Below are 23139 nucleotides of genomic sequence, written 5' to 3' on the forward strand. Positions count from 1 at the left end.
GATATACTAGACCCTACAAGCAGGTTATTCTAATACCTGCCCCTGGCAGTAGGGCTCTGTTGTAAAGGAGTTATTAAAGGCCAAATGGTAACAACCTAAAAAATTGCCCATCAGAAAGGGGACTGGTTAAATAAATTCTAGTTCATACAGTCAAGGTAATACAGTGCAGCCAATCAAAAGAAGCTGCATCTGTGTATGTTCCAAAATAAATTAAGCCCAAACAACAGAAACTGGTTAAGTCTTGTTGGCTCTGCCGAGGGGAATTGCCAAACTTGGGGAGACAGAGGTGGAAGGGAGACATTTATAGTAAACCCTTTTGTACCATCTGATTTTTAAAATTTTTACCATGTGTGTAGTTTACGTGTCCCTATCACATGTGAGAGAGAGAGAGTCATGAATAGTACATAGGTAGATAGATGATAGATAGACAAGATCATGAGTAGGTAGATAGATTTAAGACCAAAAGTTTGAAGGAACAGCAGGTTCCATATTCTCCAGCTGCACCTTTTATTTTTAGTTTATTTATTTATTTTTTTTTTGTGAGGAAGATCAGCCCTGAGCTAACATCTGTGCTAATCCTCCTCTTTTTGCTGAGGAAGACCGGCTCTGAGCTAACATCTATTGCCAATCCTCCTCCTTTTTGTCCCCCAAAGCCCCAGTAGATAGTTGTATGTCACAGTTGCACATCCTTCTAGTTGCTGTATGTGGGACACGGCCTCAGCTGGTGCACGCTGGGGATCCGACCCCAGGCCGCCAGTAGCAGAGTGCAAGTACTTAACCGCTAAGCCACGGGCCGGCCCTACACCTTTTATTTTTAAAGCCATCATTCCCTTTTCCATTTTTGCCCACCGTTTATTCCTCTCTAGTTAGTAGGGGTCTTATTCTCCTTCGGGTAGTGGAGACACAAAACAGACTTAATCATAGACGCATTCTCAACAGAACCGCACACCAAACACAGCCTCAAACACACGTTTTTAGATTTGGAAGTGGGCCGGGGAAGGGAGATGAAGAATAAACTTGGGCAATCTAAGCGGGACCTCCGGCCTCTCCGGGGTCTCGGAGTCTCAGATTTGCAGGGCCTCCCGTCGCCTTTCTATTCTTTCGTCCACCTATTCCCCTCCCCCACTCCAAACCCAGAGCACCCAGGCGAATGGACTGGCGTCAATTTCCCCTTACTTGCGCCATAGCCCCGGGGGCCGCCTCGTGACGTCAGGGCTGAGCGAGGGGGCGCCGCCTCCTGGGTGCCCGCCCCTCCCGGCCCTGCGGCCCCGGCTTGCCCTTTAAAAGAGCGGGGCCTGCGCCAACCGCGCCACACCGCGGGGACCAGGACGCACAGCTGCTTTCTCGGAGCGTCTTTATCTTGCGTTCCGTCCGCATCTCACTCACCGGTCCAGCCGCCATCCTCTTCTCCGCGCAGATTCGGGCGAGCCGGGCCATGCAGCCGGCCGTGCTTCTCGGCCTCCTGGGTGCGGCGGTGGTGGCCGGTGAGTGGGCGTGGCGGGCCATTCAGCACCGCGGACAGCGCCGGCCTCTGTCTTCACAGCCGCTCCGGGCAGATAGGCTGGCGGATACCGGCAGAGAGGGAGGATGGGGTGGAAGGTTTCTGCCTCTTGCTTGAGGTTCTTCATTTCTTCTGTTCCCTGGGTATTTCCCTTCAACTCCCCACCCCATCGTGTGACTTGGAAAAAGCCAGAGGGCTTCCTAGCCCAACCAGAAGAGTCTCAGTCTTTTCAGATCTGAGTTTTCCTGTAGATAGAAAACGTGCTACGCCTCCAAGGAGACCCCACATTTTGTGCTCACTTCTAAAATGTCATGCTCTCTCTACCTGTCTGGAGAGACGCTGTTACAGTCTTACTCTGCATCTGTCATTAAGTATTTGTTTGGTTTTTTAAAGCCAGATCACCACAGAGAGACAAGAGTACATGTATTATGATATTAGTTGGCACCTGCTTAATTTCCTTTATTATTATTATTATTTAAACATGATGAGATAAAAGTAAGTCTGGTATGTACCAAAGATATCATATCTTTTTTCTTAACATGTTCATTTATAATACATATGTATGTGTGTTCATGTATATGTATATACAGGTTTAATGTAATATTTTTCTATATTTTATATTTCTGTCTCTGGGGAGAGGTAATTTCCAACTCAGTTGAATCCATTTTTAAGTTATGAATGGAAACTGCAGTAGATATTTTGATTTTTATACTCCAGAAAAATAACGAGTAAAAAATAACCACAAAAATATTCTTGAAGTAGTAAAAAAAATCATTTTAGTCAATTGGGAGGATGAAATTTTGAGTAGTAGATATTTGACAGTGTCTCTTTACGTGTGGAAGATTGGGGGATTAATCTTTCAAAGTACTCTGAATCTCAAAGAAATGATCTCTGGAGATTTGAAAAAGTGTGTGTGTGTGTGTGTGTGTGTGTGTGTGTGTGTGTGTGTGTCTGTTGAAGTAAAGTCACTCTGAGTATTGAAACCATTGAGAAGTAAATATGCCACCAGCAGATTAAACTGGAGGATTTCTTTGACTGTATAATGACCTCATAGAATATTGTTCTTATCTGAGATTGAGATTCCTAACTAGAACTGGGGTATTGTCATCCATGTATATGAAGCTTTCATTGACAGCAATTATTGGATCCCAAAAGTAAAGAGACAACACGAAAGCCAGTGGTGGGTTTATTTTATTGCAAGCTACATACATTCAGAATTTTCTAAAATTCTTGTCACTCTTACAAATTGCCTATAAATGTCCTTAATAACCAAATGAATATTTAGAGTCCTTTCTGGTCAAAAATGTTTTCACAAAAGAATTACTTAAAAGGCTAAAGCTATGCTAAACATTGTGCTATACTCTACAAAAACAGTGTCATTTGTGAGACCTACTTAACTATAATGGTAAGATACAGCTCTCTTATGCAAGAGAATATTTTAAGAAGGGTTTATATTTTAATATTAGCTAAAATGGAGACACTATTCTTTTAAAAATTTTTTCATTGAGCTATAATTCACACACCATAAAATCCACCCTTTTAAAGTGCATAATTGGGTGATTTTTAGTCTATTCACAGATTGTATAACCACTATCAAATTTCAGAACATTTTCATCACCCCAGAAAGGAACCCATACCCATTAGCAGTCATTCCCCATTCCCACCTCCCCCCAAGGTCTGGAAACGAGACAAGGTAGCCTTCAAGCAGAGTTTGTTATTTAGCAAAATCACAGGGCTGGGGGAGACCTCAGGAAACCATCTGGTTCATTTCCTACCCTTAAGAGCTTCTGAAGGGAGATCCACGTCTTTCTACAGTAGCTACTGTGCACTCTAAAAATTAATATGAGTGAAGTAGCTACATGGTATCCATATCATACTAGGTAAGATGGTTTCTGCATTCAAAAGAGCTTGCTTTAACTTGCTATCTTATAGCATTTTCTATCTGGGATCAAACCTTGATAGTCTTATAAAATATTAATACTTTGGAAGTTATCCTCAGATTTATCATACAATATTATTTAAAATTTTTTCTGCCATTTGACTACTTCATTTTTATCATAATCATTGGGTTTTCTTTTGTGCCCCCTGAATCTTACTTTATACAAAAATAGGTTAGACTACTTTAGGGAAACCAACATGTCTTTGCTTATTACTTTGCTGTCACAGATTCTGTTGGAAATATGCAGTGAAACTTAGATGTCTCCCCAAGATGCATAATGTACATTCATACAGAGACCTTAGTCCCTTTCCATCAAAAAGATGACTGAAGAGCCTCAGTTAGAGAAACAGGACTGTTCTGTAACAACAAATATGAGCTACAAATTGTTTAGAGTAATAAAAGAAAAATATTTCTCTCCTCCCAGATCTGATGACTGTTAATACTTGGGCAATCTCAGTAGTTAATAAAAGCACCTATTTTACATTTGTGAAAAAGAAAAGTTATTAGCAAGAAACTGCATTACCAAAGAAGGTTTAGTAAAGCTAGATTTTAAAAAGGCACCTTCTAGTTTATTAAAGGAGTAATTCTCTCAGTTGTTTATTTCCAGAGGATTTTACAGATTTCAGGTGGAAAGAGTAAGTGCCAAAGTGGGAATGTTTCCAAATGACAGCCATTTGGGGGATAAAATAAGGCCCACCATATTGGACCCTGTGTGCAAAGGCGGGCCATCGGGATCTTGTGTGAACTACATTTCAGGAAGATCATGTGGTCTTCATACCTTGTTAGCCACTTCTTAAACCTTTTACAAATGATTTTAACATGCTGGATAACTTTGGGCCTCTTGAAACAATTGCAGTAGATCCCAGGCCATGCTTTGAAAAGGAGAATTCAGTAAGGCCAATAAATGAAATAAGTGTTTTATTTCTAGATTGAGCCCTATGATGTGTAATTGACTGGAGGGAGGTAAAGAGACTTAGAGAGCAAACATTTTGGGAGGGAAGGTCAAGTAGCTTGTTATAGAGAAGCTGCATTTCAGTAGCTTCCATCTCTAGTGTCTGAAAGTTTTGCTCTTGCTCCAGCTAGCTCTTCTCTTGTCTCAGGGACCTGGAATTTTCTGCGCTGAGCTTCTCCCTCCGTAATAGCAGTTGTGTATTCCAGGGAATGCCAGGATAACTGTGGAGATGGCCTATATGTAAATGCTGTGAGCTTCCCCAATAGAAAGGGTGTAGACAGAACAAAGTCAAAGTGAAAGGTAAGAGAAACCAGCTTTGAAAGAGAAAAATGAAAAAAAAAGGGCCCTTTAATGGAAATTAAAATCACCTGAAGCATTTCCTAAACTGACAAAAGCACTTCAATTGCTGGTTTAAAATAAGCAGAATCTCATGAAATTTAACTTAAATAAATTAAAATTTAAACTTTTAGTGTATCTTCATAAACCAGTTGTTAAACACCTATTTGCATATGTTATTATGGACTTGATGCTGTAGTAATAGAATTAGATACCTCCCATGTTCTTTACATGGTTGCAGACAAAAGGGGAGAAGGGAAACACAACACTGATACAGATGCATAAGCAAGCCTGTTCAGGCAAAGGCCTGGGGGTAAAAACGAGGTAATTAATTGTGTAAGATAATCACAGCCATGTTTTTGTAAAGTAAGTGAGTTTGGGGGAGGATATTTTCTTGGGGACAGGAAGAGGCAGAGGGAACCAGAGATCTTTACCCATGTGGGATAGGCAGAAGAGTTGAGAAGGTACTCTGGTTTCATGTAAACTAGGTTTGTTTTAACTTTTTATTGAAGTATAATATTCACATCAAAAACTGCACAGATCATAAGTATACAGCTTAATGGATTTTTCACTCATTGAGCACACCTGTGTAATTAACACCCAGAAGTGCCCCTCGTCTGTGGTCTGGATTTGATTTATATTGGATATAGGATAGCATTCATTTCCAAATCATGTTTAAGACATTGCTAAGGAAAACCACTGTGTGTGTGTGTGTGTGTGTGTGTGTGTGTGTGTGTTTACATGCAACTGGGGCAATTATGGCCCCTGGGGCAATCACTCCCAGCTATCTCCATCCTGCTCAGCTCCAACTCTGCCCCTCTTTCCAAGTAATGTGCGGGGAGTGGGGGTGGTTGGTGAGTTTGGGTCACACAGCTTCCAAAAATCAACTGAAGTCATTTCCCGTTCTCTTTCTCCTTCCAAGTTGTCAGTTCTATGCCAGCGGATAACAGGAACCGCAATGAAGAAATGGTAAGTTGAAATGGAAGTCTAGAATCTAGACTTATATCTAGACTCTGGATTCTCCCACTCCTTGTCATACCAAACCAACAAAATAAAAAACAAAAACAAACAAACAACAATAACACAACATAGTCTTACAAAGCCAAATTTTCATCCCTGAGGGAATAGGGGCAACGGATGCCCTTCCTGCCTTGGGCTCTCATCTCCTTCGCAGATGTTTTAGTGCCCCTGAGGATAGCTGTGTAATCACACCATTTTCCTTCCAACCTGTTCAGAAATGGGTGTTTATTTCTCTTCTCTGGGTAGTCTTGACCCAATGTCTTCTTCATTGCTCTGTGGAGAGGCCTGGGAGGTTTCATTATGGTCCTGTAAATCTGCCTTCCTGCCCCAAGGATGCTGCATCAGTACAGGTCACATAGCCAAGCCTCTCTCAACAGCAGCTCTGGTTGAGTAGTCTGTTGTCCTAGTGACACCGGCTTTTGCCAACCTGCTTTTGGGTTTCCCCCCAGGTGACTCGCTGCATCATTGAGGTCCTCTCAAATGCCCTGTCGAAGTCCAACACTCCACCCATCACCCCTGAGTGCCGAGAAGTTCTGAAGAAGAGTAAGTGTCCTGCGCTGCAGGAGGTCTTTGTCCCTTGAATGGTCCTTCCTCCTGCTCCCTCCACTTCACCTTCCACTTCACCTCCAAATGAACGGGGAGGGGGTGCATAATGCAGTGGGGAGAGTACAGACTAGTATCTAGGGAGATAGAACATATGGCTTCTAGTCCCTGCTCTGCCTCTTAGTAGCTGTGTGACCATGGGGAAAGACCCCTTGCCTTTCTGGGCTTATTTCCTCAAGGTAAAATGAGGAGTTAAACTCGGAGTCTTTGAGATGTCTATCAGTTCTAAAGTTCCTTGGTTCCAGAGTTTGGATTTTTAGAACAGGCTTTCATTTGGGTGGGAGGAGGTTGGGGAGTGCTTGTTTGTGATTAGATGGGGGGATTAAGTGCTCTGGGAGTGTTGGAAGACGAAAGGACAGAAGGAGATTTTAAGAGTATTCTTCTCTTTGCCTTCTACTCTTCTGACAATGAGAAGTTAGAAGCTTGGAAAGGTGACTTGGAAACTTCTAGCCTCTTTATATGACAGATTGTTTAAGCCATTTTAATGCAGAGCTTATTGGATTGGGAGGTACTACCAAAGGGCACCAGGAATTGTGTGCCTGAAAACTGGAAGGGATGAGGGTAGAGGCAGAGCATCCGATGAGTCAGAGCAATGACCTTCTGAATCTAGATTGGGATGTTTTCTCTTTACAAATCAGCTTCTGTTGGAAACAAAATTTGAACAGTAATATGAGCAGTATCCATTGGGAGTTGACATTAAGAGATCAATTTTTCAAAACTATGCTGTCTCTTTTATGCGTGAATCAAACTGATTCAAATAGATCCAAAAACACTTCTCTTCAACATTTTTCTCTGCTTTTAAATTTTTAGCCAGGTTGTGAATAGTGGATTTTTTTTTTCTTTTCACCTTCAAAATCTTTCATTGCTAGATAATACTCTCTTGCTGTTGCTGCACATGAGCCCTCATGCATAAAATGGTAAACACAAATATGAGCAACTGGCCAAAGAGTAACCTGGGGGCACTCAATCCACCATTGGGGGCTTCAGGGTAACCACAGTAGGTGTGGGGCCCTGAGCCTGTAGGGCCCCATGAACAGTGGAAAGAAGCTTCCCTACCGCTCCCAGGCTACGTACCTCTTTCTGAATTTCTCCCCAGCTTTCTTTTTCAGCCATTACAAGGAATGAGCGGGAGCAGAGTGGTCTCCAGGCAGGAACTAAAGGCTGCTCCTTTGGGCAAACCCATCTCACTATTGCCCTTCCCCTTTCTTTGTTTACCAGATGGATGCAAAAGTGTGGAGTCTGTCATGCTAGGTCATCAAGGAACCATGATTGCTTAGGAAGAGCTGTTGAATGTAGGGCTCTGCTTGCCTGCCAACAGCATATTCTTAGCTGTTAGGCTGTGGCCATAGAATTCGAGCCTCTGCTCGTCATTGATTGTGCCCTGGTGTCTTTTGATGTCTGTTGAGAAAGCCCCAGGGAAACTGGTAACAATCAAAACATCCACTATCGGGACCCTGGAGACATCATATCTAGAGAACCATACAATGCTAAGATGGTTTAAGAGCTCCTCTGGGGTTGCAGACCCAAACACCAGCCAGGGCCAGACGGACAGGTAACATGAAGGAGTTATAGGAAGGAAGTGAAACAAACTGGAGGATACATGCCCCTTCTAAGGGGGAGCAGATATTTCTCAGCTCCAACCCTATTGTAGAGAAATACAGACTCCACTACCAGATTTGGGATTTGTCAAAAGATATTCAAATTGGATTTTAAGCAATATCTCTTGGTATTTAAGTGTTGCCTCTGAATTCAAATTTACTAAAAAATGTTATTTAGGCCAAACAGAACTCACCTCTAGGCTACCAGTTTGTGACTTCCATCCTATTCTAGTTTGTTCTCTCCTGCTGATATGTCTTAAGCTGATCAGAAGACTGGTGGAGCTTTCAGCCAACTGGATGGATGAATTCCTTCAGGTGACCTCCCTCCCACCCCTAGCTTATCTCCATCTCTACTCCCACTCTCTCCCACACGTCTCTGGAGCAGCATACACTCATTGAGCAAATGAACATTTGGGGGGTTGGGAAGAATCACTGTTTCATGGCTTGAAGAGATCTTAGGGAATACATAGTCCAGTTTCTTAACATGTATAAGAATCTCTTTGACTGGGGTTGATCTGGTCATCCTTGCAATGTGACAGTTAGGGATGGAGGGTGCATTTTCCTCTTTTTACTTGAAAGTAAGGGTGAGCTTTACACCTCGGTTTTACAGATTGACAATGACTGTGTGCTGCTAATCACAGTCCTCCTCTGATCTCACCTGCGGGGGCTTAAAGCTAAATTTAGGAGGAAGTGCTAAGCCTCAGGCAAGCTGCTACAGGCAGCGCACATTTAACTGGGAAAAAAGAAAATACTTCTATTTGTGACCAGCAGGCAGTAGGAAAGAGGCCACAGCCTCTGCCCCGGGAAGCTGAGGTCCTGTCTGATGGCTGGCGCTATTTCAGCTGACTCTCAGAACGACGTCAGTATCTGCCCAAGCCTCCCTGCCTCCCCGCCTGCCCGGCCAGCCCTGTCAGTGCTGCAGACGCCACCAGGGCCTCTTAAAAGGCAAAGGCCCCGGTGAGGGGCCAGCCCTCAGGTGCCTAGGGGTGAAAGATCAGGGACATTTCAGTCACCTCATAAAACATGAGAATGCTAGGCTTTAAGCGAAGAGGTATAGACTGTCCACTGTTTCTTGGACATTTTTACAAAAGAGACCAATTTTTCTATTTTGCAAATGTCAGTTCAAAATGACTCATCAGAGCCATTCAATAGGAAGATAGTGTGAACCACAAATATAATTTCCAATTTTCTAGTAGCCACATTAGAAAAGTAAAAAGAGACAAGTAAAAGTAAAAAGAGACAGGTAAAATTAACTTTAATAATATATTTAATTTTATCCAATATATTTTATTCAATATATAATTTATATGCATCCAATATATTTATAATATATATTATCCACTACATCTAAAATATTATCATTTCAACATATATAATAGGAAAATTTGAGATATTTTACATCCCTTTTTTTTTTTCATATGAAGTCTTTGAAATCTGGTAAGTGTCTTATATTTACGGCATGTCTCATTTCGGACCAGCCACGTTTCAAGTGCTCAATAGCCTCAGAGGGCTAGTGGCTCCCCCGGTGGACAGCGCAGATGTGGGCCCAGAGCTGTGAGTGGCCTTGTGTTCAGGTGTTCTCTCCGATCTCAGGGACATGAGTTGAAATACAAGCCCTCTCAGCTAACAATCAGACAGTGTTAACTGCATATCTCCTTTCAGCGGATACCCTTGAATTAAGGAGGATTTAGTAAAGGAGCTATCGACATTTGGAAGAGATGGGTGAGAACAGCATTCAATTAAAATATCAGTTATACCAGCTACTGTTGACTCATGAGATACAAAGATCACTCAGTATACTGAAGTTCATTCTCAACATCTGAGCACATGTTGGGTGGATGGGACCTGACTAAAGGAAGAGATGGTCCTTTCCACTCAGGGAAGAAATATCCATGCTTCTTATCACCAGTTACTAAGTTACATTGTCACTTACTGCTAGGTTGAGTCTACATGGTTGATTGGATAATAAAAGTTTGATAAACTAACAATTAAAAAATTTTAAATTCTCCTCTGAATTCTGATATTTCCCATTTTGGCTATTTAACTTTATTTAGCTAAATTCTAGTTAGAGCTATTTACACAATGGTAACTTTTTAACCCCTACTTAGAGTAAATATGGAAAGAATAGTCCTGAATTACACTTTTCTGAGTCTCAGTGTCTTCGTCTGCAAAAAGAGGAAGTTGAACTAGATGCATTTTAAGGTTTATTCTGGTTCTAAATTCTAATATTTCATAAATCTAATTTGGATTTCAATTTGATCATTGATCAAATGAGAGATGCTGATGGGTGTTATGCAAAAATAAAAATATAGAGAGTTTATTATTAGATTTAAACACAGCGAAGGAGCCTTCATCCCATTTGCTTTCAAAAGGAATCTGAGTATGTTCTTTATTAACTTAAAAAATTATCCAAGCGATTTTCAAGGTCCTTAGGGTTTGTAGTGATCGCTGAGGCTGGTGCTTGTTGAACCACAAGCAATTCTGAAGTTATACTTACTCTTTTTTGTTTTCATTATAGATGGAAAAGAGGTCAAAGATGAAGAGAAAAGTGAAAATGAAAACACAAGGTTTGAAGTAAGATTGTTAAGAGACCCAGTTGATGTCTCAGAAGCCCACAAGCCCTCTGGTAGGGAGGAAGCAGGAGCCCCAGAGGAAGAGGACCCCCAAGGCCAGACAATGGCAGACACAGAGGGAGGTGGGCACAGCCGAGAGGGAGTAGGCGAGCTCCAAGGGAGCCTCTATCCCTCTGACAACCAAGTCTCCAAAGAAGCAAAGACACGCCATTCTGAGAAGAGTGAAGGAGAGGACAGGGAGGAAGAAGAGAGAGAGAAATACCAGAAAAGGGAGAATGGGGAAGATGGCAGTAAAGAGCAACACCTTGAAGAGCCAGGAGAGATACAAAATGCCTTTCTCAACCAAAGAAACCAGGCTACAGCTAAGAAAAAAGAGGAGTTAGTGTCCAGATACGATACACACTCTGTTGAGGGCCTTGAGGAGAAGACACACAGCCGGGAGAGGAGTAGCCAGGAGAGTGGAGAGGAGACAAGGAACCAGGAGAAACGCCCCCGAGAGTCTAAAAGCCAACCCAGGAGCCAGGAAGAATCTGAGGAAAGTGAAGAAGATGCCAGCCCTGAGGTAGACAAACGACGCTTGAGGCCAAGACACCACCACGGGAGGACCAGGCCTGACAGGTCCTCTCAAGAAAGGAATCCTCCCTCTGAGGAAAGGGGACACCCCCGTGAGGAATCTGAGGAGTCAAACATGGACATAGCCAGCTTAGGGGAAAAGAGGGACCACCATTTGACCCAGTACAAGGCTTCAGAGGAAGAACCCGAATATGGGGAAGAAGTGAGGAGTTACCCGGCTGTCCAGGCTCCCGCGGACCTGGAGGGGGGACAACACGGGGGCAGAGGAAGTGAGGAGTACAGGGCTCCAAGGCCTCCCAGTGAGGAGAACCAGGAGGAGGAGGACAAGAGAAATCGCCCCAGCTCAGAGGTTGGCAACATGGCACACGGGTATAGTGAAGAAAGTGAGGAAGAGAGGGGCCCTGAGGGGGGACGCCACCACAGAGCCAGGGGAGGGCAACCAGCCTATTCCACTCCAGACACAAAAGAGAAACGGTTCTTGGGTGAAGGACACCACCGTGTTCAAGAAAGCCAGATGGACAAGGCAAGGAGGCATCCACAAGGCGAGTTGAGAAATTACCTCAACTATGGTGAGGAAAAGGGTGAGGAAGGAGCCCAGGGGAAGTGGCAGCAGCAGGACCTGCAAGACACTAAAGAGAACAGGGAGGAAGCTAGGCTTCAAGGCAAACAGTATGCTCCCCATCACACCACTGAGAAGAGGAAGAGATTAGGGGTGCTGCTCAATCCATACTACGCCCCGCGCCAGTGGGAGAGCAGCCGTTTTGAGAGAAAAGCCAACGTGGATGACAATTTTCTTGAGGGTGAAGAGGAAAATGGGCTGACCTTGAATGAGAAGAATTTCTTCCCAGAGTACAACTATGACTGGTGGGAGAAAAAGCCCTTCGAGGAGGATGTGAATTGGGAATATGAGAAGAGAAACCTCGCCCCCAAACTGGATCTGAAAAGGCAGTACGACCGAGTGGCTGAACTGGACCAGCTCCTCCACTACAGGAAGAAATCAGCCGAATTTCCAGACTTCTATGACTCCGAGGAGCAGATGGCCCCACGCCACACCGCGGAAAATGAAAAAGACAGGGCTGGCCAGGGAGTTCTGACGGAGGAGGAGGTACAGTGTGGGGCTTTTGTTTAAAATTAACTTAAGATGGTTAATGTTAATATGTTCAGCATATTAATGGGGAGAAATTGGTGGGAATTAATCACATGAGAATGTACCTCTAGTAAGGGAGTGGAGACAACCTCTGGGTTTGACGTCCACATAGCATCTAGCCGTTGTCCACATGCCTGCCCACTTCCTCCTAGTGCAGTGCATCTCAACCTTGGTTGCACATTGAAATCACCTGGAGAGCTTGCAAAATTGCTAGAGCCTGGGATCTACCCCTAGAAATTCTATCTATTTGATACTGGCTGCTGCCTGGGTATGAGGACTTTTTAAAGCTCCCAAGTGGTTTCATTGTTCAGCCAAGGCTGACAACCACTGTTCTGGTGTCTTCACTTTGGTCATTTGATTTTCATCACGACTTCCCAGGGTAGGAAAGGACAGATGACACAGAAATTAGCTGATTTGGTCTATCTTTATCAGCTCGTGGCCTGCAACAATCAGAAATTTACATCTGGGAGAGGTACCAGTATCAGGGCTGTACCTGCCTAAACAGTGGTTCTTTCTAATATTGATTATGTAGGTCAACTCTTCTCAAACTTGGTTGTGCATCAGAATCACGAGGGATTCCTAGCCCTCAGAGTTTCTGATACAGTGGATTCCCAGGTGGGGTCCGAGAATCTGCCTTTCTGACAAGTTCCTGGGTGATGCTGACGCTGCTGGTCAGGGGACCACACTGTGAGAACCACTGATGAAGGTGCCTCACGTAGCCTCTGACATACCAAAATTCCCCCCTTCTGCTCACACTCCCTCAAACCATAACAAAATAAACTAATCGAGGACCTCACACCTCCACTTTTCTGTATTTTCTAGGAAAAAGAACTTGAAAACTTGGCTGCAATGGATTTGGAACTACAGAAAATAGCTGAGAAGTTCAGTGGTAACCGAAGGGGCTGAAGGTCGTTGGAGCAAAGGGCAGTTTTAAGAAGCAGCCCTCACATTACCTATTTTCCACCACTTCACTGAAAGACACTGTTTATTTACACAAAGGCAGAAAGTAGAATGTACTATTCATTAAATGTTTGACACAACTGAAAATGTCTTTAATTTTTGCCAGAATGCTATTGAGAATATGAATAGCATGACTTGTAGCATACTCTTTCTCGCAAAATAGACATATTAACATGCTTGTGACAATGACTGTGCTACCGTCCTTGAAAAAATATGTTTGTCTTGGTTTGAAACAATAAAAGATTCACCTGAGGCCAAAAGCTTCATGTTCTCAGCTTCCTTTGGGCTAAAAGGGAGGAGTGTGGTTTTCAAATCCATTCTTTAAAGTAAATTCCAAAAGATAGCACTAGGATTTGTTGGTCTTTGGAAGCAGAATAGGAAAAAAAACAAAACTTTGAAGTAAAACAATGTACAGGATATAAAGAGAAAGAGATCAGGAAAGACATCTGTTCCCCAGTCTGGAGAAAGATTAAATAGGCTTGAAGAACTTGTTTCCAAATGATCATAAGACACTACTTTTTAAATCCTGTTATCTGGAGAGCTCCGGGAGTAACTGGCCAAGGGTGATTTTTCAGGGCTGAGGAGAAAGCTTGGATAATGAGAAGAACTCCAGATTGGCAATTACATGTGGGCTGGTCCAGACAGATGCCTGGACCCTCAGGGCCTGTCAATTTCTACTCTGTAAGAAGACAGGGCTCTGACTCTGTTACTAAGTAGCTGTATGACTTCAGGTAAGTTACTTTCCCTCTCTGGACCTCAGATTCATCAGTAAAATAAGGGTGCCTGTCTCACTGGGTTGTTATGAGAATGATATGCAAAACACTCAGAGTAATGTCTGGCATATGGCATGGTGCAGGAAATATTGGCTGCTACCATTATTATCCCTGCAGCTTCTTAGAGCAAGACAGTTGGACAATTTTCCCTTCTCCTTCCTTTTTTTTTTTAAATTAATTAATTAATTAATTAATTAATTTTATTTATTTATTTTGAGGAAGATCAGCCCTGAGCTAACATCCATGCTAATCCTCCTCTTTTTTTGCTGAGGAAGACTGGCTCTGAGCTAACATCCATTGCCAATCCTCCTCCTTTTTTCCTCCCCAAAGTCCCGGTAGATAGTTGTATGTCATAGTTGCACATCCTTCTAGTTGCTGCATGTGGGACAGGCCTCAGCGTGGCCAGAGAAGTGGCGCGTCGGTGCGCGCCCAGATCCGAACCCGGGCCTCCAGTAGCGGATTGCACGCACTTAACTGCTAAGCCACGGGGCCGGCCCCATGCATGACTTTTATTCATCCGGGAAGGCCTGATTCTCCTCCTGCTGGCTAAATCAAGAATTGCCTGTGCTAATTTAACCAGATTCTTTTCAGGTTAACTTTCAGTGACATGCTTTTCCAGGAGTTTCAGCTTTATTACATGGGGAGCAAGTGCTATGCATTTGATGGCAAGTTGTTCTAAATCTGGGCACATGCTTCTAGAAGGCTGCTTATTCTCTCTCTGCCTGGGGTCTTTTTTTCTGGCCATGGGATCATGATGGGCTGTTTGCAAAGGCACGAGAGAAGTGCTGGGGAGATAGCAGCTGCTGGAGGCAGTCCTCATGGTGGACCAGGAGTTGGTATATCGATATTGTACTGGTTTCCTGGGGCTGCCATAACAAGGTGCCACAAACTGGGTGGCTTAAAGCAACAGAAATTTACTCTCTCACAGTTCTAGAGTCCAGAAGTCCAAAATTAAGGCATTGGCAGGGCCACGCTCCCTCTGAAGCTTGTAGAGGAAGATCCCTCCTTGCCTCTTCCTAGCTTCCAGTGGCCCCAGGCACTCCTTGGCTTGTGGCAGCATAACTCCCCGCTCTGCCTCCATCTTCACATGGCCATCTTCTGCCTATGAGTTTCCGTCTGTTCACACGACATTCTTTTTATAAGGACACCAGTCGTATTGGATTAAGGTCCCACCCTACCCCAGTATGACCTCATCTTAACTAATTACACCTGCAACAACCCTATTTCTAAATAAGCTCACATTCTGAGGTACTGGAGGTTGGGACTTCAACATTATCTTTTACTGGTGGCAAAATTTCAACCCATAACAAGGCAGGCCAGCTCCCACACCCCTCAGGTGGCATATCTCCGAGCCACATATTCTATACTTTCCCGAACTCCTCAGGGGATTGAGCCCAGGTGCCACAGCGGTGACCTTCTCAGTGTCTTTACCTCCCTGTCCCACTTCCTACTGGTGACCCTACTGGTGTTTCGTGGGATCACCTCTCAAATAAACTGTCCTCAACTTCTTATCTTAGGGTTTGCTTCTGGGAGACTCCAATCTAAGAAACCATCCAAAGCCAAGTTTGTATTACGGCAAATACTACAACTACAGTTGTAATATATCACAGTTGTAACTCTTTGTGATACTGCATCTTGATACAGATGCTGGGAAATGCTTAACACATTGCAATACACAATGCAGTATGTCTCTCCTTTTTCTCTACCGCAGTCTAGTAGAAAACAAAATCATTTCCTAAATAAAGAGAATTACAGGGGCCCAAGATGAATAGGCATTTACTCATTGGATGAGAGAAGGCAAAATGTTGCAAGTCACACACACACACACACACACACACACACACACACGGCAGGCACTGCTCAGTCTCACACACACACAACGGCAGGCACTGCTCAGTCACACACACACACACACACACACACACCACAGCAGGCACTGCTCACGAGGAGAAGCGCTGGCAGATGGAGAACAGCACTGCATGGTGCCCCAAGCTTGGAGATGGTTCACACAGCTTACTCCTGGCCCACCATGTCAATGCCCTGTGCCCCAGCACATCCTTTCATTTTAGTTTGCAAACGCTTCAGGGCAGGGGAATGTGCAGGCCCAGATGACCTATCAAGGATGCAGGAGACATCCAAGAGAATCCCACCTGACCTATGGTGCCCAGCAGAGTGCAATTAGGATCTCTGGGGATGCCACCATTCCTTCAAGAGGAAGTCCAGGGCTACCCGGGCCACTGTTTTCCCCTCTTTTAGTCAAAATAATATACAGCCACGCATCACTTAACCCCGGGGATGTGTTCTGAGAAAGGGGTCGTTAGGCGATTTCGTCCTTGTGCAAACATCGTAGTGTACGCACACAAACCTAGACGGTATAGCCCACTACACACCTAGGCTATAGGGTACTAATCTTATGGGACCACCATCGTACATGTGGTCCATCGTTGACCGAAATGTTTTGTGGTATATGACTGTACAATTATTATGAATTGCTCCCCCTCACATTATAAATATCCTCCTTTGTTTAATAAGCTTTTCCCTGATTTCAACCTCTTTTTATATTAAGATAACACCCTTGCTTTCTTTGTTTGTATTTTCTTGGTACACCTTTGTCCATACTTTTAACCTTCTAATTGACTTTGTTTTAGGTGAATCTTGCATACAAGAGTTTGTGATCCCATCTGAAAGTCTTTCTGTTTCAATAAGTGAGTTTAGCTCATTTGCATTTACTAATACGACATATTTAGGTTTAGGTTTACTTCTGGCATGAATGTTAGGCTCTCTTCTTATTTTAAAAACTTTTCATGATGTAATTTTTTCTTGCTTTGCTTTGTACGTTTCTGTTTTAAAATTTGTACCTGGCATTTATTTTAATCAGGTTTGGAAAGTTGACAGACATGAGACAACTGACTTTGAAAGAATTTATTACTTACATTTCCCAAGAGAAGTGGGCATACCATGCCACAAAGGGCCACATGGGGAAGCACAATGGTCGGCCAGGAAGCAAGAGCGAGGGGAACCCCTAAGCCTTTACTGCTATAGTGGTGGGAAGTTGTTGGTTGGGGACGTCCCCTATCGGGCAGGAAGTGAAACACAGATGTTGGGGTTTGTGATCAGACGGTTTGTAATCCAGTAAAGCTGATCGCAGGGGAGATGTAAACAACTTTGGCCATTTGCTTGGCCTTGTGATTAATGGATGCCAGATAGACTACATGGAATCTAAGAAACACAGACGAGTTTCTTCTGATAATTTAGGTTTATACTATCTTTCTTCTATAAAACTTCATATCATAGTCTTAACATTTGACTTTTTAAATGGCATCTATTATTCTCCTCTTTCAATAATGTATATTTATGTAGTAGATTTATACATATTTATACTACATATATACCATATACATATACAGTATATACATATAGTCTGTACTATTTATGTAGTATATTTCCTCTTCCTTCTCTCACGTCTACCACTTTATTTTAGTTGATGTTATCTGCATTGACTTTTGTACAATATGCTTTTAATACTATTAATAGATTTATCATCTTTAAATACCTTTTAACCCTCCACCCCAGCCTTTAAAAACATCATATTTACACTACTACCTTTCCCCCTTCTATTTTTTTAAATTAGGATTTAATATTTATATTCTGTTCTACGGCAATAATCACTTTTCGTTTTGGTCCTACAGTTAAACGTTCAGTGCACATTGCCAGTCCTGTTTTTTGCTTTTTTAATTTTCCATTCATCTGGTTTGCTGTTAAGTTGTATTTTAGTAGATTATCCAAGAAAGGTTCATACTTTCTGACTTCTCTTATGTAAGGAAGTTTCTTGGCTTTATACATGAATGATATTTGTCTGGCAGCCCAGTACCATTTGAACTCTCATAACATATGGGAAGGTCTGGCTTTATTGGTCCTGTCTCCCCAAAGCAAACCCAGAAAACTCCTTAGCATTCTATGAAAGGGGCATGTAACCCAGCTGTCTTCAATAAGATGTTTCTGGATGAGATTTCTATTTTGAATTCAGCAATTTAAGGAGGCCCCACGAAGAATTCTTCGTTGCTGTTGTGGTGTGGGTGGGGGCATTCCTCACCTTCTGCAGGGGCAGTGTGTTTCCCAGTGTTCCTGGTACAGAAGCAGCATCGGTGGGGCACGGAGGCAGCAGCACGTTCCTCTGGCGCCCTGTGTGGCAGTAGGGTGGGAGCGGCTTCCTCTTCAGGCCAGTTCTACAGCGTGGTTTTAGAAACTGCTCTTTGAAGCTTATCCTCTTAGTTCACCAGCCCTCCAACAATTCCGTGAGCTACCAAAATTCTTACAGAAAACTCCTTTTTCTGCTTCAAGTCAGTCATTTTCTATTGTTTGCAACCAGGAGTCTGCAAATTTCAGCTCATGGGCCAAATCTGACCCACTACTTGTTATTATTAAATGGATTAAAAAAATAAAGAATATTTAGTATTCTTGACACAGGAAAATTTTATGAAATTCAAATTTCAGCGTCCGTAAATAAAGTTTCATCGGAACACAGCCACGCTCGTTTATGTATTACTTATGGCTGCTTTAATGCTACAGTGGCACAGTTGAGCATTTGTGACAAAGGCCATATGGCCCAGAAAGTCTAAAATTTTTCCTATCTGGCCCTTTACAGAAAAAGTTTGTTGACTCTTGGTTTGCAACTAAGAAACCTGACTGAAATATCTGGGTATAAGATTGTTTCTTAAAAAAATTTGTAGACATTGCTCCATTGTTTTAGTGATGAATGTTGCTTTGGAGAAATTTGAGGACAGACATTTTTTTCTCCTTCTGAATGGCTTATTAGTGTGTCTTCTCATTTAGCTTCTCTTTTACTTCTTATACTCCAGCAAGTTCTAGAGAAGCTGCTGCCGCCAACCTGTATGCCATATTCACACTATTGCAAACATGGGATTTTACTTTTTGCTCCAAGAGGTATGCAAAATATACTTTGAGAAATATACTTTGCTGGTTCCTTCTAAAGTGTCAGCCACAGGCATCATCTCTGCCTCCTCCCTCATGCAAGGCTGGTGGACCATCTTGACAGCTTTTGGCAGCTCTTCTTAGTGTGTTGGAGTTTGGGGTCTCAGTTGTTTCCTAGTTCACAGAAGAAGATGGACTACATATTTTTGTTTCTCAGTTTCCTTAACACTTTTGAGCAACTTCCCAGGAGAGAAGGGGAAGAATGCCTCCAACTTGTTACGAGAAATTCTCCTTTTATTTTCTTGTTCTTTTTCTATACTCTTAAATCAAGTTGCTTAACCACTTTGGTTAAGTTCTGTACCACTGTGTCCTCATTTATAAGCGGTATAATCACCCACTTTACGTGTATCTCCCTCATAGCGGTATGCGATCAAAATCTGCTATACCTGCTAGGGCAGTAGTACTGGACAAAGCAGTCTTCGTCCTTACAAAGCTGGACAAGTGGTGGTGGCTGGGCCAGGACAGTGGAACTGTAAGTCATGAAGAGTAATCAGATTTCAGGTATTTTGAAGATAGCACTCAGAGGATCTGTTGATGGACTGATATGGGGATAAGAGAAAGGAGAGGTAAAGATAACTCCAACATTTTTGGCATGAGAAACCAGCAGGATAGAGTTATTAAACACTATAAAATTTCAGAACACCATGGGAAAAGGGAAGATTCAAATAGCTTCTCAGGAGAGGAAAAAAAGGTCACGTACCAAGAACAAAAATCAGAATGGCTTTGGATTTCTGAACAGCAACACTGAAAACTAAAAACAATACAGCAATATCTAAAATTCTATGCCCAAACTATCAATCCAGGGGTGAGGGTAGAATATGCCTTTTAAAAGCTTTCTTAGGAAGCTACTAGAAGATGGGTTCCACCAAAAGAAGGGAGTAAAACAAGAAAGAGGAAGACACTGGAGCCAGGGAATGGGAGAGAAAATGAGAAGTTCCAAGATGACAGCTGTGCAGTTCAGACTGGAAAAGGCCAGAGAATTCCGGGAAAGAGGTCTCCAAGAAGTTAAAATGAACTATTTGTTTGCATGTTCTGAGAGGAGACTCAGACTTGCAGTGGAGCCCTGGGGTCAAATCAGTGCTAGAGACATAGAAAGCTAAGTAAATGGAAAACAAATTATTAATTCTAGGGAAAACAAAAAGTTGTAGAAGAAAGGAAACGAATAATGTTCAATCATAATAACATAAAGGCTAAATACAGATCTAACTAAAAATTATAATATATAATGAAATTGGAAAGAAATGGGGAAGTGAGATGTATATACATACGTATAAGGGTTTAAGAGACCAACATTCTCACCTTCTGTAGTAAAAAGTTAATATAATTTTTAAAACTGAAAATTCAAGAATTAGCATACCAGCATGTTTTTTAGAAAAATGGAGGTAAACGGGAGAACAGTTGAAATTGAGCAGAAAATGGGGGCATGTAGAAGAATGGAACAGAGGCTGCTAGGTTTTAATATAAGCTTTGCACACCTATTTATTTTAAAAAGGCACATGTTTAACTTTGGTAATAAAAAATAATACATCTTAAAACATTTTTCAGTAGCTAAGATGTCAAGCTTAATATGTCTATAAAATATTTCCAATTTTTTTTGGAATTAAAAGTTGGTTTTATTTCTGAAAGATATTCATTCATTTTTTGTGTGTATCAGAGCTATTTAAACATTAAAATGTAACTTTGTGAATGCTTACACAGATAGACATTTGATATGCAAAACTATGAAATATTTATAACAACAAAAGACAGGTCAAAAACAAAACTATAAATAACATATCATTTAGATTAAAAAAATGTACACAATCTATCTTCACTCTTTTGGAGAAGTTGTAAAAAATTAACACGACTTTATCACTTCTTAAATTAGTTTGACATTCTTTTCCTATTACATTACTTTTGGGAGGTCAATCATTATTGAGATGGCTTTAAACTGCTAATAAACCCAGGAGGTCCTGGTTGGTACTCCTTTCACATGGTTTGAAGCTGATAAACCTTTGGGCCTTTTTTCAAGAGGTAACCTTGGTCATTTAGGGATCCAATAAAATTTTCAAAATCAGCAACCTGGCAGAAAACATCAAAAGAGTTAGCCCATTAAGTAATATGCAAAAATATGATTTTTAAAATTAATGTCTTAGCAATATACAATTATCAAGTTTCTTGGGTAAATAAAATTATTTGTACTTCTTACTGAGAAAATTGCCTACCTGTGAACTTTGGATTCTATAATGTGAAGTTAATCAAAAATAAAAACTCTAGTATGCAGAGAATCTTCAAAACAAAAATTAGATCAGCTTTTGAAATTAAGTGGGCAATTTTCCAAACTGTTTTACATGTTTAAAGTGCTGTAACAGCCATTTTCACTAAAACTTTTAAGTAGGTGGAACAGGTAGAATCATGTCCCTTTAACAAATGAGGAAACTGAGGTTCAAAGACGTTCAGATGATTTGCCTATAAGGGATTGTCAGAAAAACATGGAACCTGAGTCTTGCTACAAATGTTTCCCCCTGACAAGATGCTGAAAACTGTTTTGAAAAGAGGTAGGTATAAATTTTAGATAAAAATTGTTTTTGTAAGCTCTGAGCAGCTAATTTCATAGCTTAGAGAAAACAAGCTTGCATTTTCAAATATTCCAAAAAATGCCTATTCTGTTCTTTTAATCCAAATCTTCTGATATTTAAAAGTTCTACTATATATTAATAAAGACCTCCTGAAATTATTATAAAACAGATTTATTAAGTTCTTGGTTTATCATACCTGAATGTTTAGCTCTTTGGCAATCTGTCGAAGTTGATGAAACTGAAATAAATTATTGTAAGTTCTTTCAGCAATGTTGTTGAGAGCAGAAATAAATCTTTTTGCTGTTGACCTGTTGCTCATTCCAGAACCGTGCTGGGATCGCTCAAAATCTAGGTTCCCAAATTCATCAGAGTAAGTTCCTAGCATGCTTAATGAGAGGAGAAGAAAAAGAAAGTTAGCCAATGTGGCACAGCTACAGAAATTTTTGTCCCAGACCTCCAGGTTATAAGAAGAAAAATGTGGAAGTAGACATGAGGCTCACATAGCAAAGATTTAAACACATATTTATTGAGTGGCCAATATGAAATTCACTATGGTACAGACATAGAACATTTTGTCCTGTTTGAGGACAAAAATATTTTGGACACAGTTACCACTTCTAAGAAACTTCTAAATTTGAAAAGAGAAATGCATAAAAACACAAAGTTGATAGACTACAATATAAATACCTTGGACATTCTTTTTGATTCATGAAAAAAAGAAATTCTAAACATACTAAATTTAGGCTTTACTGGGCAAAGATGTAGTCCCAGCTGCTACTGCAGTATCTGGCAAATAAAAGGTGTTTAAAAATACTCTGGGAATGAACTAGAAGGATTCTGCTGACTTGTAGTAATGATGGTTAAATATTAAAGGATACACCTATTACCTCCAGTTCTCTGCTGCTTCCTCCTATTTTCACAATATCAAGGAAAGAAATATGCACTTGACAGTGAATTTTAGCCTGAAGTCTGAAAGTTACAGATACAATTAGCCATCCTCTAACCTAGCCCTATTGCGGATTCTCCGCCTATAAATGGGAGCGAGTCTCACAGCCAGGTTTGTAGGCAAAGATGTTATTTAATCAGGAATTAATCAAGTATAAACTGGTCACCTGCTAGGCAGTAGGCTTACAGTGGTGAACAAAATAGGTGCAATCTCTGCCCTGAAGGAGCTCACAGGAATGAGTCTAAAGGGTTACTAAAAAAACAGCTTTGTTTTGTTTCCTGAATAGATAAGAGCCTGCATGAAAGAGACTCAGCTGTACAAACAGGAATATGAGTCATCCAAATAAGTCTCTAATGACTGATAATACGATAGATGAATGTGTGCTTCTCCCCGAAATGCAGCATAATCTTAGTTAAGGTTTTTATGATTAACTACTCTACCATATAATTTGCCATATGCTTATTTCTCATAAGACAGTTGTCAAAAGTGCTTTAAGCTACTACATTAATTATAATAACTAATATTTATCTTAATTACATTTATTTACCATATGCTATCCCATTTAGTCCTCCCAGCAATCCTATGACTTAGGGACTATCCATATTCCTATTTTACAGATGAAGAAACAAAGTCTAGTAAGGTTAAGTGACTTGCCAAAAGTTACACAG

General features: G+C 41.5%; 2 protein-coding genes across 5 annotated transcripts in view; one reads left to right on the forward strand and one right to left on the reverse strand.

The window, feature by feature from the left end:
* Nucleotides 1-1343: 1343 nt before the first annotated feature.
* CHGB (chromogranin B) lies at nucleotides 1344-13456 on the forward strand. Its single transcript, XM_058563181.1, has 5 exons — nucleotides 1344-1484; nucleotides 5651-5697; nucleotides 6198-6291; nucleotides 10468-12200; nucleotides 13065-13456. Exons 1-5 carry the CDS (start codon nucleotides 1436-1438, stop codon nucleotides 13146-13148), a joined length of 2007 nt encoding a protein of 668 aa, XP_058419164.1. The 5' UTR covers nucleotides 1344-1435; the 3' UTR covers nucleotides 13149-13456.
* A 6960-nt stretch (nucleotides 13457-20416) lies between these two features.
* The window catches only part of MCM8 (minichromosome maintenance 8 homologous recombination repair factor), a 48990-nt gene continuing 46267 nt past the window's right edge, over nucleotides 20417-23139 (reverse strand). For all 4 annotated transcript variants that reach the window (XM_058563180.1, XM_058563178.1, XM_058563179.1 and 1 more), the window contains 2 exons: nucleotides 21722-21911; nucleotides 20417-21028 (listed from right to left, as the gene is read on the reverse strand). In XM_058563180.1, coding sequence (XP_058419163.1) covers nucleotides 20936-21028; nucleotides 21722-21911 — 283 coding nt within the window. In that variant the 3' untranslated portion in view covers nucleotides 20417-20935. The remainder of the gene's footprint in view (nucleotides 21029-21721; nucleotides 21912-23139) is intronic.

This window comes from Diceros bicornis, chromosome 19, assembly GCF_020826845.1.
Source record: "Diceros bicornis minor isolate mBicDic1 chromosome 19, mDicBic1.mat.cur, whole genome shotgun sequence".
NCBI classification, from domain to species: Eukaryota; Metazoa; Chordata; class Mammalia; order Perissodactyla; family Rhinocerotidae; genus Diceros; species Diceros bicornis.

Coding starts and splice junctions, on each gene's coding strand:
- CHGB (XM_058563181.1), top strand. CDS start 1,436: ATGCAGCCGGCCGTGCTTCTCGGCCTCCTGGGTGCGGCGGTGGTGGCC. Junction 1,485..5,650: donor GGGTGCGGCGGTGGTGGCCG/GTGAGTGGGCGT, acceptor TCTCCTTCCAAG/TTGTCAGTTCTATGCCAGCG. Junction 5,698..6,197: donor GGAACCGCAATGAAGAAATG/GTAAGTTGAAAT, acceptor GTTTCCCCCCAG/GTGACTCGCTGCATCATTGA.